This window comes from Chiloscyllium plagiosum, unplaced genomic scaffold, assembly GCF_037043375.1.
Source record: "Chiloscyllium plagiosum isolate Xiang-an unplaced genomic scaffold, Cpla_swu_hap1 HiC_scaffold_18, whole genome shotgun sequence".
In the NCBI taxonomy this organism is placed as follows: domain Eukaryota; kingdom Metazoa; phylum Chordata; class Chondrichthyes; order Orectolobiformes; family Hemiscylliidae; genus Chiloscyllium; species Chiloscyllium plagiosum.
The window spans coordinates 44332263-44350702 of record NW_028270156.1 but is presented as its reverse complement, the minus strand read 5'-3'; the positions used below and the strand labels follow the sequence as shown (position 1 = coordinate 44350702).

Here is an 18440-nt window from a genome sequence, read left to right as displayed (position 1 = left end):
CACATGTCTCTCCATTCTATACAATGGCTAGTGGTACCTGTGTTCAGGACACTACTCTGCCATTCCTTGAGTTAGCTGCTTGGCATTGGGAAGTCAATTATTCTTCAGTAGTATAGATTTCAGAGAGAAAATGAAGGGGCATATAAACCTGTGTAGGTCGGTGGAAAATATTACAATAGTCAGAGTTCAGGACCAGCACATTCCTGATGAAAAATAAGGATGGCATGATTCAGGAACCCTGGATGACGAGAGATATTGAAAGTTTAGTCAAAAATTTAAAGGAAGCACATGTAAGGTTAGTAACCTGAAATCAGTGCCCTTGAGGAATATAAAAATACAAGGAATTTGGAGGACTAAAAGAAACCATGAAATGATCTTAAGGTTAAGTAAGATTAATGAGAATCCCAAGGCATTTTATACATATATTAAGAGTAGGAGGATAGCTAGGGAAAGAGTAAAGTCCACTCAAGGACAAAGGAAATTTATGTGTGGAGCCAGAGGAAGTTGGTGGCATCCTTAAGGAGTACTTCACATAAATATTCATTAAGGAGAAGGGCATGGATGGTGGCAAGTTTAAGGAGGGCTATGTTGATATTCTAGAGCATGTTGATATTGAGGAGGAGGAGGTTGGGTGTCTTTTTAAAAAGAAAAGTTAAGATAGATAATTCCCCAGGGCCAAATTGGATTTATCACAGAATATTGAGGGAGGCAAGGGAGGAGATTGTTGCGGCCTTAGCAGAGAGCTTTGTATCCTCTTATGCCACAGGTGAATTCCCAGATACTGGAGAATAGTCAGCATTGTTCCTTTAAGGGCAACAGGGAAAATCCAGGAAATTATAGGATGCTAAACCTTGCATCAGTGATAGAGAAATTATTGGAGGTGATTCTTACAGGATTTACTTACTTTTGAAAAGAACATACGTATTAAGGATCATCACCGCGGCTTTGTGAGGGGAGGTCTTGATTCATAAATTTAATCGAGTTTTTTGAGAAAGGAACAAAGGTGATTGAGTGTGGGGCATAGGATGTTGTCTACATTGACTTCACTAAAGCATTTGACAAGGTCCCTAGGACCGTGAGGAAAGTTGTCAAAGGATACAGCATATTTGGAATAGTTGAAAAGTTGGGTGGAGTTTAATCTGGACAAGTATGAGATGGTGCATTTTGTCAGGTCAAATGCAAAAGGAAAATAGAGTAAATGGCAGGACCCATAAGAGCATTGATATACAGAGGGATCTTGGGGTGCAAGTCCATTGGCATGTAGCATGCTTGCCTTCATCAGTCGAGACATCACGTATAAAAATTGGGAAGTCATGCTGCAGCTGAATAAACTTTTGTTAGGTCACATTTAGAAGATTGTGTGCAGTTCTGGTCACACACTATATATGAGTGAAAAAGAAGTTTGCCAGGATGTTGCCTGGTCAGAGTCTATTAGCTATGAGGAGAGTTGGACAAGCTTGGATAGTTTTCACTAGAGCACTGGAGGCTGAGGGCTGACCTGATAGAAGCATGTAAAATTATGAGAGGCATCAATAGTGTATTTTTCTTCGAAGTCTTTTTCCCTGGGTGAAGTTTTAAAGGAGAGATATATAAAGCAATTTGTTTGTTTTACACAGAAGTGGCAGGTGCCTGGAACATGCTGCAAGGCGAGGTGGTAGAAGTAGAAATGATAACATGTAAGAGATGTAAGAGAGACACATAAACAGCTGTGGAATAGAGGCGTACAGGCATGCAGACAAATGGGATTTGGTTAGGACTGTATTGTGATTCCCGCAGACATGGTGGGACAAAGGGCCGGTTCCTGGGCCCCAACGTAACTGTATATTACAAAAGCGGACCTGCCTTCAAAATGGTCAGAAACATTAGTGCTCAAGCATTTCGTATGGAAGTGCAGAATAGGAGTGGGGAAGCAATAGTGATTGGGGGAAACAGTACCTTGCTCTTTATATATTTGTTACATACATAGAATAGGGAATTCTGCAAATACCATGAATGTTCAGAGTATTCTTTTAAGGCATACAATTACAACAAAATTCAACTTTCTTTCCTACAGCGACTCTTACATATTAAAATGTCCCAAAGAGCTTCAAGGTGTGTTATCAAAAGTAGATATATTTGATTTGATTTATTATTGTCATATGCGCTTACATAAGGTGAAAAGTTTTCTTTTGCATGTTATACAGGCAGATCATATCACACAAAGTGCACAGGTGATGTAGAGGTGCCGGTGTTGGACTAGGGTGAACAAAGTTAAAAATCACACGACGCAAGGTTAAAGCCCAACACATTTATTTGGAAGTACTAGCTTTCAGAGCACTGCTACTTCAGGTAGCTGTGGAGCAGGATCATAAGATACAGAATTTATGGTAAAAGATTACAGTGTCATGCAACTGAAATGATATTTTGAACAATTACTTCCAAATAAACCTGTTGGACTATAACCTGGTGTTGTGGGATTTTTAACAAAGTGCAGAGAGTAATGGAACAGACCAAAGAATACAATGTTATGGCTGCAGAGAAGATGCACAGAGAGAAGATCAGCATTAAATTTAAAATTTGAGAGGTCAATTCAGAAGTCTAATAACAGCAGGGAAGAATCTATTCGTACATGTACACAAACATGTGTATCTTCTGCCCCAAGAAAGAAGATGGAAGAGAGCATAACAAGCATAGGAGGGGTCTTTGATGTGTTGGTCACTTTTCCGAGGCAGCAGGTAATATAGATGGAGTCAATGGATGTAAAGCTGGTTTGTGTGATGAACCAGGATGGGCTTTCAATTTCTTGAAGGTCTAACCCTATCTTTATCCTGAAATATTTAAGAAAATTAGACATTGCATATTTAAAATTCAATCTGGAGGTGTGCCATCTTTATGAAAATAAACTATTTTATCTTCCAATAGAAGACCAAATTTACTGACAGAACTTGGCAACAAGTTTATCGCATTTTCGCAGCCTACAATCGATCATTAAAAAAAGAACGTGTGTAGATTTCCCAGGATTGGGAACATTTTGTGACTCCCATGAACCTTTGCAAGCCAGCCAGTCAAACATTAAGCAAGGCTGGGGAGAAAACACTGTTAGTGAAAACAGCTGTCTGTGATGCTATAATGTATGTCCAATAGATGAAGGTCAAGATTAAGGATAGCCTTCCCGAAACACCAATTTCCAGGAGCAATGAACCTGCACTCCAAAGTCTCTGTTCAGCAACACTCCTTAGGATCTTACCATTAAGTGTATAAGTCCTACTAAAATTTCTTTTCCAAAATGCAGCATCTCGCATTTATCTAAATAAAACTCCATCTGCCACTTCTCAGCCCATTGGCCCATCTGATCAAGATCCTGTTGTAATATAAGGTGACCTTCTTCACTGTCCACTACAGCTCCATAGCTCCTTGAAAGTAGAGTCGCAAGTAGATAGGATAGTGAGGAAGGCGTTTGGTATGCTTTCCTTTATTGGTCAGAGTATTGAGTACAGGAGTTGGGAGGTTATGTTGCAGCTGTATAGGACATTGGTTAGGCCACTGTTGGAATATTGCGTATAATTCTGGTCTCCTTCCTTTCGGAAGGATGTTCGGAAAGGGTTCAGAAAAGATTTACAAGAATGTTGCTAGGTTAGAGGATTTGAGCTATAGGGAGAGGATGATAAGGCTGGGGCAATTTTCCCTGGAGTGTCTGAGGCTGAGGGGTAACCTTATAGAGGTTTACAAAATCCTGAGGGGCATGGATCGAGTAAATAGACAAGGTCTTTTCCCTGGGGTGGGGAGTCCAGAACTAAACAGCATAGGTTTAGGGTGAGATGGGAAAGATCTAAAAGAGACCTATTGGACAGCTTTTTCATGCAGAGGGTGGTACGTGTATGGAATGAGCTGCCAGAGGAAGTGGTGAAGCTAGTATGATTGCAACAATTAAAAGGCATCTGGATGGGTATATGAACAGGAAGGGTTTGGAGGGATATTGGCTGGGTGCTGGCAGGTGGGACTAGATTGGGTTGGGATATCTGGTCGGCATGGACGGGTTGGACCAAAGGGTCTGTTTCCGTGCTGTACATCTCAATGATTCTATAATCTTCATAGAATCCCTACAGTATGAAAACAAGCCATTTGGCCCAATAACCACACCGACCCTCTGAAGAGTGACCCGTTCCCCTATCCTATTACTCTTCATTTACCCTGACTAACTTACACATCCCTAGCACTAGGGACAATTTAGCATGGCCAATTCACCTAAACTGCATATCTTTTGGATTGTGGGAGGTAACCATAGCACCCGGAGGAAACCCATATAGGCACAAGGAGAATGTACACAGACAATCGCCTGAGGCTAGAATTGAACCCAGGTATCCTGGTGCTGAAAGGCAGCAGTGTTAACCACTGAGCCACCGTGTCACCCCAATCTTATTGGACAAAATCTTGGAAAGGGTATGAATGACATGGATGCTGAAAGATTTGTGGCAGAATCTGACAAGAAATCCTCTGAGATCCATTGGGAGAAATCCATGCCCTTTGTATGCTTTTCACAAGCGGCATGGCACTTTCTTTGACATTTGCGAATTAAAGTGGATCATTGTTTGGTAAACACTTTGTTGATGACCCAACTCACCGCATTAATATTCAGCTTTCTGTCTTGCCAAAATGCTGACCAAGTTAGATGTTGAGAAAAATAGACTTGGAAATGAGAGCAGGTACCCGGTGGATTCAGCTCGCTTGCTGCACGTTGACATTTGGCACCAACTTCTCCATAGACACTGGCCTCATGTACCCCATGTTCATGGACATTGGCATCTAATATGTGTTAGCCTCTAACCTCATGGAACATCTTTGACCTACTTATAGAGTGTTTCTGCACTTCACTGCTGTACCAGCAACTATCATTGTAATGCTGCAGCAAGAACATTGTGCGCAGATGGACGGGTCCAGGTTTTATCTCTGGGCTCTTTGTTCACTGTCATAACGCACACTCATTGAACCTACCTGGATGCATACGGCATCTCTGCCTTGCAATAGCTTGCCTTTTAGCACTTTGCGCCCTCAATCAGAGATACAAGGTTACATTATTTGTGTTGCCTTCACATTTAATGCAGAATAAAAAGGAAGGAAGCTTGTCATGGGTGTCAGCAAGCCACAGTCAAGGGAATATTGCCAACAGTAGTGAGAGTTGTAAAGTATAAGTGTTGGGAGATGGATACAATAAGAAAGGGAGTGAGAGTTATCATAGACAAGATGGTGTCTCTTGCGCTGGCAGATTGGGGAAGGGCATTGACATTCTTCCTACAGTGCTAAGTAGTGCACAAATCAGGCTGGCGTAGTTTGGGGTCACGACCTCCCTCCTCGTCTTTAAGTAAGAGGACATTCCCCTTCTACAGAACCCACTCCAGTAAAGCCTCCAAATGCCTGCCTGCAAAGTGGGCCTCAGTTACTCCTGTTTGCCATGTTAGTAGCAAATGTCAGAAGGAGTACAGGGCAGTTCTGGTCTTACATCACTTGTCCAGGTGCAGTACAGGCTTTTAAAAATTGCACAGGCGCAAGGATTGTCTGTGAATTACAGCAAATCCTCTGAGTCACAAGTTGTTCTGGGAATGGGGTTTGGTAACATGGGGCCTGCATCAGACGCAAGAGATGGTGTATGTATTTCATGCAGCAAGTTTAGTACACTACAGTGGGAGAGCTTGCTAGGTCTTACAGTGAAAAAAACTCCAAAATACCTGGCGTAACTCAGACTTAATCAAATAAAATGATAAGATTCAGCCCAGATGTCATGTTAATTTTGGTCCAACCTTTTCAACCATCAGAATCAGGATTGACCGTGTCACCCTGTTTTGTTCATTTTACTTTGATATTTGCAGCCCCTCACCTAATAAGTTTGATTATTGTATTTATGTAATTGAATGGCTGATATTATAAAATTGGAATATATTTGCATCCTTGTGTAAATGCATTTGTTTTTTTCTTTTTGTATTACATATATAATATATTTAGAACTGTGCCAATCAGCTTAGTTATTAATGATTAATGTGGAAAATTGCTCTTATGACAAACATGATTTACTGATTGAAATTTTTAAATAGAAATTCCTCTAAGTGTGTACCAGCAACCCACCAGGATTGCAGAAAAATAGTAAAAACTGTTTGTAGCAGATTCCAGAAGTTCTTAATGTTTCTTAACTGTCTTTTGCAAGCAAATCCTCTGTCCACTACTTGCAAAACAATTAAAGCCGAGACACAGCCAGATTTGAGAAATCTGTAAAGCAAGAATTGCTATGTTGCAGTGTGACCTAATCATCTTATAACTTTAACCGGTAATTAAGTGAATAGGGATATACTGTCATATTCAGGATCATATGTAGACTACACCATTGGAGTCTAGACCAAGCTAGCAAGTGGACCTCCGAAGAGTTTTACATGTTCTTTAAAATAAAAATATAAGGTAATCCTCTAATAGCACCAAGAGCAGAATTGGAAAGATGATGGGCTCTGGCAGGAGGGTACCACAGTTTCTGACAGACAGACATGGTAACCATGGTGCAGTAAATCATTCTGCAATGATGCTTGTGCCTGCCTGATCAACTACCACCTGCCACCACAACCTTCCTCCCCCCCACCACCCTCTTTTCCCCCCCCCCCCGCAAAACCCTTCCAAGAATAAAGAAATAACACAGGAGGTGAGCTCTAAGGGGAGTATTATTAGTCATCGCAGTTTAACCATCAGGATTGCAGCCTAATGAACTTCGCAGCTTCCATCTATTGGTACAGTCCTAAGTTTTGTACAATAATTTCTTGTAATTTTCAGATCAATTTGATTTTAACTAGAAAATGTTTTGAAAATTCTGTCTCTGTTATTGTTATGATCCACCAGTTCTCGGGTATAAGGACAAGCTGTTCACTCATTCTCAGCAGAAGAACACTGTTAAAGGAAAGGTCTTCAATCAAGGTACGGTGCTGTATTGTATTCTTATGTCCTGGTCCCACTCCTGTTACTCTTTGTTTTTTACAAAGAGGAATTGAGTTAATTTTTAAGCTGCCAATATATTTGTCTTCATAATGCACACAAATGCACTTTCAGCAACCTAAAGGTTAATTCATCAGTGTCCCTTGCAAATTCATATTGTAATTTTCCACAACCAACGACAACATCTCATTATGAGAATGGAAAACATGTCAATTGTCATGGTACAAGTCATGTGTCTTAGATTATGGTTAAACCACATTAATGTATGAAGTGGTTTTCCAGCCAGAATTTTTTTAACAAATAAATATTACTAAACCACATCTGACACATCATGCATTAAATAAGTTCAAGTTCTTTCTCTGGTATATCTTGAAAATGTGGACTTCTAAAACACATCTTCCTGCTGCTCTGTGGTACCCTCCTGCCAGAACCCATCATGCTGATGAAATGTAGAAATAACAAAAATGTTTCTTTATGTAAACTATCCAATGCTGCTCTAAGTGTGGCTAATGCATATTTTTCACAAATATATTGTCCACAGTTGGTCAAATGACATGCTGTTTCTGAAGACTTTCTAAGTATAGTTCCTAATGTTATTTCAGGTCATAGTTAAAGTTGTTCTGAATCCTGTATTAATATATTGTCTGTAATTCAGTGACAGGTTTTCCTTTTTCCTGAAACTATAATTGGATATAAGCCCATGCACTGCAAGAACATTACTAAATTAAGTCTGTCCATACTTGCGTAACATGATTCACGCAATAATGTTTTTTATCTCATTAATGCACAATTTCAAATATGTTCAGACCCAATTAGCATTCCTCCCAAATACTGCCATAACCTGGGCACACTCCAATTGAGCAGATATAATCTGGAGACTCTCCCCACCAATGACTAAAACATCATTACTTTTCACCTAGTACTACCAGGCCATAAACCTTTGTCCCCAGTGTCTCCAGACTTGAGATACCTTTAAACCTATCCCAATCACTACCACTGACCCCTGCTCAACACCACCCCAATATTAAGAAATCAGGGAGCCACAAGTTTTTATTCCAATGTTTTTTAGCTTCTGTGTGTCAAGCTATTTTCATAAGTAACATTAACATGTTATATCATGGTGGATGTTTGCATCCATCCAGTTCAAGGAGATGTTACCAACAAATCATGCAGATTGCTGGCAGATGAAGAGATGTGCACGTCAGTTTATTTTGGCCCCAGTCCTCCTCACCTTTGGAAGGTGGTGTCATAGCACTTCAGTAAATTTTGTCTTAGACTTTAACTGCCCAAATACTATTAGTCAGTAAAAGAAACAGCAAATTAAAGCATTAATAGAGGGGACTTGGCAAGATGGCGATTCTGTAGAACTACTGTGGACAGCTCTGCCTAACAGCCAAGGCATACTGGTGTTTTTTGCCATCCCTGGTCAACTTATGTGGTGGAATTATTAGTTTAAAACCTTACAGAACACATATTTGTTAATATTTGGGAGTGGGGAGGATGCCAAAGGGAAAAGGAACAAGCAAACAGCAGCAGGGAGGACACTCCCCTGCAGCACCTACAACACCAGAGACTGCAGCAGCAGCCTCTCCTGACCTCCCTGGGGACATGACAGACTCACAGGAATTGGCTGCGGTGATGGAGAGACTTGACTTGAAAGTTGGGGCTGTGATTGAAGAGATCCGTCGGGAGATTCGTGCCCAGGTCCAACCTATTGCATCCATGCTGCAGAAGCATGAGCAGGAGATCCATAGCCTCGAGGAGAGGCTGGAGGAGGTTGAGGGTCGAATTAAGGCCTCGGAAGCTGCAATGGAGTCCTCATCCAGTCAAATCCAGATGCTGGAGTGAGAGGTGCGGGCCTTGCGCGATCATATCGATGACCTCGAAAAACAAGGTCAGAGGATAAATCTCCGAATTGTTGGGCTCCCTGAAGGTGAGGAAGGTGAGCAGCCAGTGAGCTTCTTTGAAAACTGGCTGCCGAAGTTTTGAGTCCAGCAGGCTACAGATTGAAAAGGCTTATCGGTTAACAGTGCACAGGTCAGGGCTAGTGCAACGTCCCCGCTCAGTCCTAGTGCATTTCCACTCATATAAGGACAAGCAAAAAGTCATGGAAGCTTCCAGATCCCTGGGAAAAGATCCACAGGCACTGCTGAACAAGGGGTCAAAAATCATGTTTTTCCAGGATTTATCTGCAGCTGTAATTCAAAAGAGGAAGTCCTTCGATGAAGTTAAAAAGAGGCTGAGGAACCTGGGCATCCAGTACTCCGAGATACCCCACACTGCCCCATTTCAGCCACGAGGACTCAGTTTATAAATTTGACTCAGTGGATAAAACTAAAAACTTGTAGACACTTTAAAATAGATAGATTGACCTGAAGAATATGGTTAATGTTTATTCTCTTTTCTGTCTTTCCCAATGTTTTCCTTTCAGTTTTTTAAAATTCCTTTCTCCCTAATAATTTCCCTTTTGGAAAGGGGGGGAAAGATCTTGGAATAAGTTGTTCCTTTTCTTTAATAACTGGATTTTCTGATGGGAAATTTTGTGGATGTTCCTGGTTGTCTCTCCCTTTTTTTTTAATCTTCTGTTTCTCTTTTAGTCACAAGTAGGGATGATATGAAGCCAGGGATGGGTGGAGTGCTCATCCTGACTTGATTTAAGGATCATCTTGTTTTTTTTCCGGCCTAAGGCTGGGGCACAGTCCAGGTTTGAAGGAGCTGTGAAGGAGGGGATAGGTAGGGTGAATGCCCCTTATGGGCAGGGGGGAGAGTCTTCCATTCAAGGTTTTATAGTTGTTTTTTTCGGTAGTTTTTATAGTTATGATAGAGTAGTTTTTGTATATATAGTTCTTCAACTCTGAGTCTTTATTTACTTATGTTCGGTGCTTTGTAAGCAAGGTTCTCCCTCCCAGGGGTTCAAGGGTCTCTGAAAGGGGATATGGCTAAGTGTCTTATTAAATGGTGCACCTGGAACATTAAGAGAAGTCATTCACCTGTTAAAAGGAAAAAGTGCTTTCTAGCCTTAAGAGGGAAAGGGTTGATATCGCTTAGTTGCAGGAAACCCATCTTGTTGGGGAACACCTGAAATTATAACAGGGGGGTTATGACCAGGTACTCTTTTCATCCTTTACTACTAAAAGTAGGGGAGTGATGGTACTTATCCAGAAAAATCTCCATTCACGTTATTAGAGCAGGTGAAAGATGAGCAGGGACGGTTTGTGATACTTAAAGCCCTGATACATGGGGAGGAATATGGCATTTTAAATGTCTACTATCCTCCACCGCATCCCCTCAAATGTTTGATTAGTGCTTTCTCTAAGTTGAGTGCTTTTGGAACATGGCGCATTATTACAAGGGGGGAATTTAATTGTCTTTTGGATCCGACAGTGGACAGGATGCTTAGTGGGCCCCCAACTATTTCTTCGCAGGCCAAGCAGGTTGTTGACTTATGGGAGGAGTTGGGGCTGGTGGATATTTGGAGATTTCTTCACCCTACCGGCAAGGACTTCACCTTCAAATCCACATAAATGTCACACGAGGATTGACCTCTTTCTGGCTCCCTCGGTCCTTCTGGATTCAATTATGGGTTGTAAAATTGGGAATACAGCTATCTCTGATCATGCAGCAGTGTATTTGGATGTTAAGGACAAGAGTGAGGGGCTAGGTTTGTGGCACTGGCGTTTGGACCCTTTTCTCCTTAAGGATTCCGAATTTGTGGAATACTTTTTGAAGGAGTTTCAGGAATTCTTGACTATCAACTCAGGCACAGCTAGTAGTCCATCTATGCTATGGGAGAATGCTAAGGTCTTTGCTAGGGGATTAGCTATTTCCTATTCGGCTAGCTGGAAACGACAGAAGGAGGAACAGCAGCGTCCACTTGAGACACAGTTGAAAGCCGCTGAGGTGGCACATTTTGCACGGCCTTCAGTGACTAAGCTACAGCGGATCACAGCCCTCCGGACCGCCTTAAATTCAATACTGACACAAAACGCAAAGAAAGAACTTGCTTTTGCTAGACAAAGGCTGTTCGAGTATGGGGATAGGCCAGGGAAGTATTTAGCATACTTAACTAGGAAAAATGTGCTTCCCAGTCCATTACTGCAATCAGAGACAGCACCGGGGACCTTACATACGATATTAAAAAGATTAATGAGGCTTTTCAGAGCTTTTACTCTGAATTGTATCGGTCTAAAGGTTGCGAGGACAGGAGAGCTAAAATGGAGACCTTTTTTAAGAACCTGGACCTCCCAGGGGTAACCTTGGAACAGGCCTCTCTCCTTAATGCCTCCTTGACAGTTCAGGAAATACAGGAGGCAGCTAGGCAACTTCAGAGTGGGAAAGCGCCTGGCCTGATGGTCTTCTGAATGAGTTTTATAAGGAGTTTATAGGTATTCTGTCAGAGCCGATGTTGGAGGTGTACAATCATTCCTATATACGTGAATGCCTACCACCATCTTTGAGAGAAGCTAATATTTCCCTAATTCTTAAGAAGGGGAAGATTCCTGAGGATTGTGCTTCATACAATCTATTAAATTCAGATTTCAAGATTCTGTTCAAGATCCTGACGCTGAGATTGGAAAGGGTGTTGCCCCATATCATTAAAGAGGACCAGACAGGCTTTGTAAGGGGCCGTAGGTCCTCTAATAATATTAGACGGTTGCTGAATATGGTCCAAGGTTGTCAGCAACAATTGCTTCAGGATTTGGTGATTTCCTTCGATGCAGAGAAACCATTTGACCAGGTGGAATGGCCATATCTTTTTTGTCTTAGAACAATTTGGGTTGGGTGGAGTCTTTGCTAGGTGGGTGGAGGTTTTATATCGCCACCCTCTGGCTGCTGTCATCACCAACGGAGTGAAGTCTGGGAATTTTAGGATGGTGGGGGTAGTCGGCAAGGCTGTCCCTTCGTACCGTTGTTATTTACGTTGGTGATAGAGCCGTTGGCAGAGGCCATTTGTCAGAACATCCACATAACTGCTCCGGAAGTGGGATTGAGGGCACACAAAATTACACTGTATGCAGATGATGTCCTTCTGTTTTTATCGAACCCGATGACCTCTGTACCCCATTTGATACAATGTATCAATTCATTTGGTGTACCAATTCATTTGGGGCTATTTCAGGATATAAGATTAACTTTGCAAAATCGGAGGCTATGCCTTTGGGAACCTTAAGGATGTACCAGAATTTGAAGGTGGCCCTAAGTTCCCTTATAAGTTGTCATGGACAGGGTACCGATACCTGGGCATTTTTATTACCCCCAAGTTTGATCTGTTATTTCGGACTAACTTTGCTCACTTGCTCAACAATATTAGGCAAGATCTCCAGAGCTGGAAGGCTCTTCTAATGTCATGGCTGGGCCGACTATCTCTCATTAAGATGAATGTTCTTCCTCGTTTGCTTTATCCCATGCGTGTGCTCCCTGTAATGTTTCCCAGGTCAACGCTGCGGAAGCTTATGGGGTGGTTTGGTTCCTTTGTCTGGCATCGTGGGCCGCCCCTCATCAAACTTAGTAAATTGCAGTTGCCTCATGGAGGGGAAAGAGTTGATTTCCCAGACTTCAGGAGGTATCACTTGAGTCCCCTGCTGTCCTTTGTCTGTGATTGGGTAGGTAACAATCCGAAGCCAATATGGCTGGATATCGATGCCTCCCAGGCAAAGTGCACTCTTATTAAGATAAGATGAGGACAGTTATGGACCATTGCCGGAACCCCATTGTCATTAGTACAGTCAAGGCATGGAGGACGATGCATCAGAGTGAGGGTTGTTTATCTAAGACTTTGCCACTTACACTTATCGTTGGCATGCCAGGGTTCCAACCAGGGATGATGGACTCAGGGTTCAAATTATGGGCAGCAAGAGAAGTTTCTAGTTTGGGAGACTTGTTTGAGGGGGAGGTTATGATGTCTTTTGAGCAACTGAGCCGCAAATATGGGTTGCCCAGCAGAGATCTTTTCCGTTTTTTTCAGGTTAGGGATTTCATCCAGAAGAAGACTCCGCTTCTCGCTAAGCCCTATAAGCCTGATACAGAGAGGTTATTGCTATGTTCCACAAGCACCCTTTTGGTTAGTGCCCTCTATCGCCTGCTGGGTGGCAGGGCCTGGTGGGATATTAACCGGTTATGCGAGGTCTGGGAGCAAGAGCTGGGAATGGAGATCTCTTCTGAAATATGGGAGAATACCCGAAAGATCTCAATCTGTAAAAGGACATGCGCTACGCAGTTAAAAGTTCTGCACAGGGCTCATCTGGCACCAGACAGTCTGACGAAGTTTAAAAAAGGGGCATCTTCAGTGTGCCCCAAATGTAAAATAAGTGTAGATACTCTTACCCATTGCTTCTGGACATGCCACAGGCTCCGTGTTTATTGGAGCGCCGTGGCGGGAGAGATAGGGAGGGTATTGAGGACTGAAGTCAAAGTAGACCCAATATCGCTCCTCTTAGGTCTACCGAATTTACCATCTTTAGATGGACATGGGAAGAAACTATTTAATATTCTTGCATACTGTGCACGGAAGAATATTCTGATGAACTGGATGTCTGAGAACCCGCCGGGCTTGCTGGGATGGCAGAAATTAATTATGGAGCACATTCCCTTGGACTTTATACAAACATGGTGCACCACACACCAGACAATTTTTATAAGACATGGCAGCCCTACTTGAGTTATTTGGATATAGATTTGTCAGTTATCTTAACTAGGGCGTTTATTTAACCAGGATGATTAGATTTGTCAAGTCCTGGGCCCTGAAGGGGGTCTCCCGAGTTAATACGGGTATATATACAATGCTCCCGTCCCTTTGTTTGGGAGCTTTGCGCCAAGCATAGCTGTTCTGTGTTTTGTGTTTTTTTTTTGCTTTTCTTTTTTTTTTGGTGTTGCTTTGCACAGTGTTAGGGTTTGCTTTGTATTATAGGGTAGGTTAGTAGTTAGTAGATACTAGTTGTATTGTAATGTATGGGTTTTTTTCTTTTTATTATACTGATATTTGTTATTGGTTTTTTTTCAATAATTTTATATGTTTGTAAAGTTTAAAAAAATTTGCTAACAAATATACTTACAAAAAAAAGCATTAATAGACCATTTTTTTTTTCAGTAATTGTTTGCCTGAGCTGCCACCTTCAGCAATAGTAAACAAATCATTTCATCCTGCTGCATTAACAATGTAGCCAATACATTTGGATGGCAGTTACTATGTTCCAAGTATGGAATCTATCGCATTAATGGTTATGCCACTGAACTAGTAATTTAGAGGGCTGATTTAATAACCCACTAACATGATTTCAAATACCATAGTATTTATTTTAAGTTTTTTCTAATTTAAGTCTGAAAAATATGGTTTCAATAAAAAAATCACAAAGCCGTTGGTTTGTCATAAAAGTTCAGTTGGCTTTAATGCCCCTCACAGAAATAACCCTGATGCTGTAATCTGATCCTATCTATGATGAGTCCAGTCCTACACCAATATGATTGACCCTTATTTTCTATCTAAAACTAACAGCAAACCACTGTTGTATCAAACTGTTGCAGCAAAGCAAGAAGAAATATCATTACCTTTTCAGGCCAATTAGGGATGTGCAATAATTGTCTATGTTACCCATTCTCCAAGATTTTGTTTTATTCCAATAATATGAATAAGCTTTTGTGACTTGAATATCCTTCATTATCAGTTTTTTGGGAGTTTTAATAGTATTAAGAATCTTTTGCCTCTAAAGAAGGACAAATGGTGGGCCTTCTTGTTCTTTCCCATTTCTTCACTGTCAGCTCGATAGATTTTTAAAAATTGCATCTCTTTCAGTATTTTTGAAGTTGAAGTTGAAGTATGTGCAATGGAGAAATTCCAATATCCAAAGTATGATTCACTTGAACAATTTGAAGTGTCCTTTCTGAAGTTTACAGCAGTAACTTACTTGTTGTTAAGTGATTTCAGAATTATCTGAACCATAAATGTGTTGGACTTTTTTAAGATAAGGTGTTAACTTTTGGTATTCTTATGCTGTATAATTTCCTCAGATCTTAGATCACTCTTTTTAAGAGAATTTGTACCTCTCGCATCCTAAATTGTTGCCTTAATTGACTGATATCGAGATAATGGCACAGAAATTGCAACAACATATACATTTGTGATTTATACTGCTGTTAGCTTAGTTTACCCCCACCCTCAATGCTTGTATCTAATCAATAGGCAGTAGGAAAAGCTCAAAAAAATGAAGGTCAATAGTCAACAATTTATCAAGCTTTCCAAATTGAGCACACTGCTGTCTTGACAAGTAGATGTGAGAAAGGTCTCTTTACCATAGTGTTTACAAAGTAGCTTTTAACAAATGAGACTCAATGTGTATGTATTCTGTGTTTTGGGGGAACAGCTTGCACCACCAGTTAAGGAGGATGATTTACAAATCGTCAAAAGTTACTTAGTTTCAAAAGGGCAACCCATAAGTATACCATCGGCCTCTGGAGAGTTTTCCTTACCACAAACTATAAATCTGAAACTATTCTTGGAGGTAAAATTTTCATTAATCCTCACTTGATTGTGAAGGCCTTATTCCCTTGCTCAGATTATTTTTACAAACTAATCATTTGGTTGGTTGGTTTTGCAGCAAGACACTGTTCTACTATAGGTACTCTCACTTGCTTCACATTTCTGTTCCTCAGAAAATTCAAACTTAGATTAAGGCTTTTCACGTAGTGAATGATATGGTTATTATTTTACTCTGGTAAAAACAATAACTGCAGATGCTGGAAACCAGATTCTGGATCAGTGGTGCTGGAAGAGCACAGCAATTCAGGCAGCATCCGAGGAGCTTCGAAATCGACGTTTCGGGCAAAAGCCCTTCATCAGGAATAAAGGCAGAGAGCCTGAAGCGTGGAGAGATAAGCTAGAGGAGGGTGGGGATAGAGTAGCATAGAGTACAATAGGTCAGTGGGGGAGGAGGTTCAACCCCAGGGCATCAATGTGGATTTCAACAGCTTCCTCATTTCCCCTTCCCCCACCTCATCCTAGTTTCGAACCTCCAGCAAAACTGTCCCCTTGACTTGTCCGGACTTGTCTGACCTGCCCAGCTCCTTTTCCACCTATCCACTCCACCCTCTCCTCCCTGACCTATCACCTTCATCTCCTTCCCCACTGACCTATTGTACTCTATGCTACTCTATCCCCACCCCCACCCTCCTCTGGCTTATCTCTCCACGCTTCAGGCTCTCTGCCTTTATTCCTGATGAAGGGCTTTTGCCCGAAACATCGATTTCGAAGCTCCTCGGATGCTGCCTGAATTGCTGTGCTCTTCCAGCACCACTGATCCAGAATATTATTTTACTCTGCTTACAATGCAGGTCTGCTGAAATGTACTGTCAGTAAACTGCAATCTCACAAGGTCCAAAATGCAATTAAAATCTTCTCCCTGTGGGCACCACAGTAATTTGAATCCAGACAGTCGTCTTAAGCTTCGCCCACCTTCATGATTATATACAAAAGTAGAAATTGCTGGAAAAGCTCAGCAGGTCTGGCAGCATCAGTGGAGAGGAATCAGAGTTAACATTTCAGGTCCAATGACCCTTCCTCTGATCTGATGGTAGCAAGGAAAAAGTTTGTTTTTATGCAGAAGATAAGGTAGGGGAGGGAAGGAGTAGATGATAGGTGGCAATCGAGCCCAAAAAGAAAGAACAGTTGGACAGACAAAGGAATGGATAACTATTAACCTAGGAGAATGAATAGCTACTAATGGGGATTATTAGTGGCTAATAATTGGTTATGTGTAATAGCAGATCGTGTGATAATAAGGCCTAATGTGTGGGGATTGGGATAGAAACATGGGAGAAGGTGCCTCAAGCCCTAAAATTGTTGGACTTGATACTGCTGGGGAGTTCCCAAGTTGAAACTGATCTGCTGTTCTTCCAGCTTGCACTGAGCTTCCTTTAACCAACCTGTTGTTCACAAATTCTCCAACTAAGATAGTCTACCTATTGGCTTAAAACTTTATCTCTTCTATTCAGACTCTGTTAAACAAATATGGGCAACCTTCTTATCTGCCACTTGTGTTTTTGGCATTCTGACAATGAAAGCACAACATTTTAATTGTCTTAGATTTACAACCATAATTTTTCCAGAGCTAAACATAACCTCTAAAATATCAACATGAACCATGAACTAAATATCCACAGCAATATAATGTTATTATAAGAGACATGATCAAATGCCCCATAAGTTTTAACAGGAAAGTTATCCAAGTGTTTCAGAGAGAACTTGAAAAGAATGTTTTTGTTAACATAAAGATTTATTTATGCAACTATCAATGGATAAGGAAATGTAATTTTCCAGATTATTTTTGAAAATGATGGTGCATGATCTGTAAATTCTTTCTTGAGGTAAGACTTGCATCAAAACAAATTTTTTAATGATTTATTTCTGACATCAGAAGAAAGGGTTTGATTATGTAACTGACTATTTATATACATAAATCAAAAGCAGATGTCATTCACATAACATTTATTTAAGCAGGTCTGGTGTTTATTTCACTACCTGAAGTAGAGAAGGACAGCTATTTATTTATTTATTTCTGAGAGGCAACCAAAGTTCATTACTTCTGCTCGTGTTTTCTTTTCCAAATTGTTCTTCTAGTGTAGTACATTGGTTCTTCATTTTCACGTCTGAACAATCCATTATAATTTTGAAGTTTTTCCATCCCATTCTGCAATATTTCATTGTTGTAGTTGCTGAGAGCTGACTCAAAAACAAACTAGAAACCACTGCTTGCAGATGAATGATGAACATTCCCCTACTGTCCCCTACTTTGATGGTCATTAAACTATTAAAATAACACACTTAGTGCCTACATCAAAATAACAGTCGTGGAGATTGTCATATGAAGCCTTCACACATCAAAAATCATTGATATTGCAATCATTTCAAGGCCAATATCTCAAATATGCTTATTTTCAGAAAGAAAAGGTATGTAGTTTTTGTTCATATATGATGTAACATATCTCAATACGAGCATTTTTTCTTTTAAGGTATGTGGGCCAGCTTGCGTTCAAGCAGTCGTTTCAATACTCAGTTTTCAACCACTGATGTAGGAGCAAGATTAGCAGGAAAGGAATCTCCTGTGACCATTGGCAATGACAATTCTCTGCAGAATCCACTTCTAAAGCACCAAGCAGCATTGTACCTCTTTGGGGAAAAATCTCAACTGAGAGTAAGATGAAAAATGAATTCAATATATAATTTCTATTAATAATTTTCAAACTAATTTACTAAAACAAAAATGTCACAATTTTGTAGTATTTGTTGCTCATTTCTTTCTGAATTAAACTTAAATATGCAAACATGGTAATTAATACAATATAAACAAACTGAATTGCATATTCATCACACATAGATTCATGGAACTTATTATGTTATATTATGAACAATAGAAGATAGATCTTTATTGTGGTGGGAAAGGAAAATTTAAATGTTCCAATTAAAATGAGAAAAATTAAAATGAACTATTCAAGGTAATCAACTT

The 18440-nt window shown here is 40.6% G+C and overlaps 1 protein-coding gene across 2 annotated transcripts in view; it reads left to right on the top strand.

Moving 5' to 3' along the window:
- The window catches only part of sbf2 (SET binding factor 2), a 588991-nt gene that overhangs the window by 525480 nt on the left and 45071 nt on the right, over positions 1–18440 (top strand). For both annotated transcript variants that reach the window (XM_087996565.1, XM_043705904.2), the window contains 2 exons: positions 6853–6927; positions 17947–18128. In XM_087996565.1, coding sequence (XP_087852691.1) covers positions 6853–6927; positions 17947–18128 — 257 coding nt within the window. The remainder of the gene's footprint in view (positions 1–6852; positions 6928–17946; positions 18129–18440) is intronic.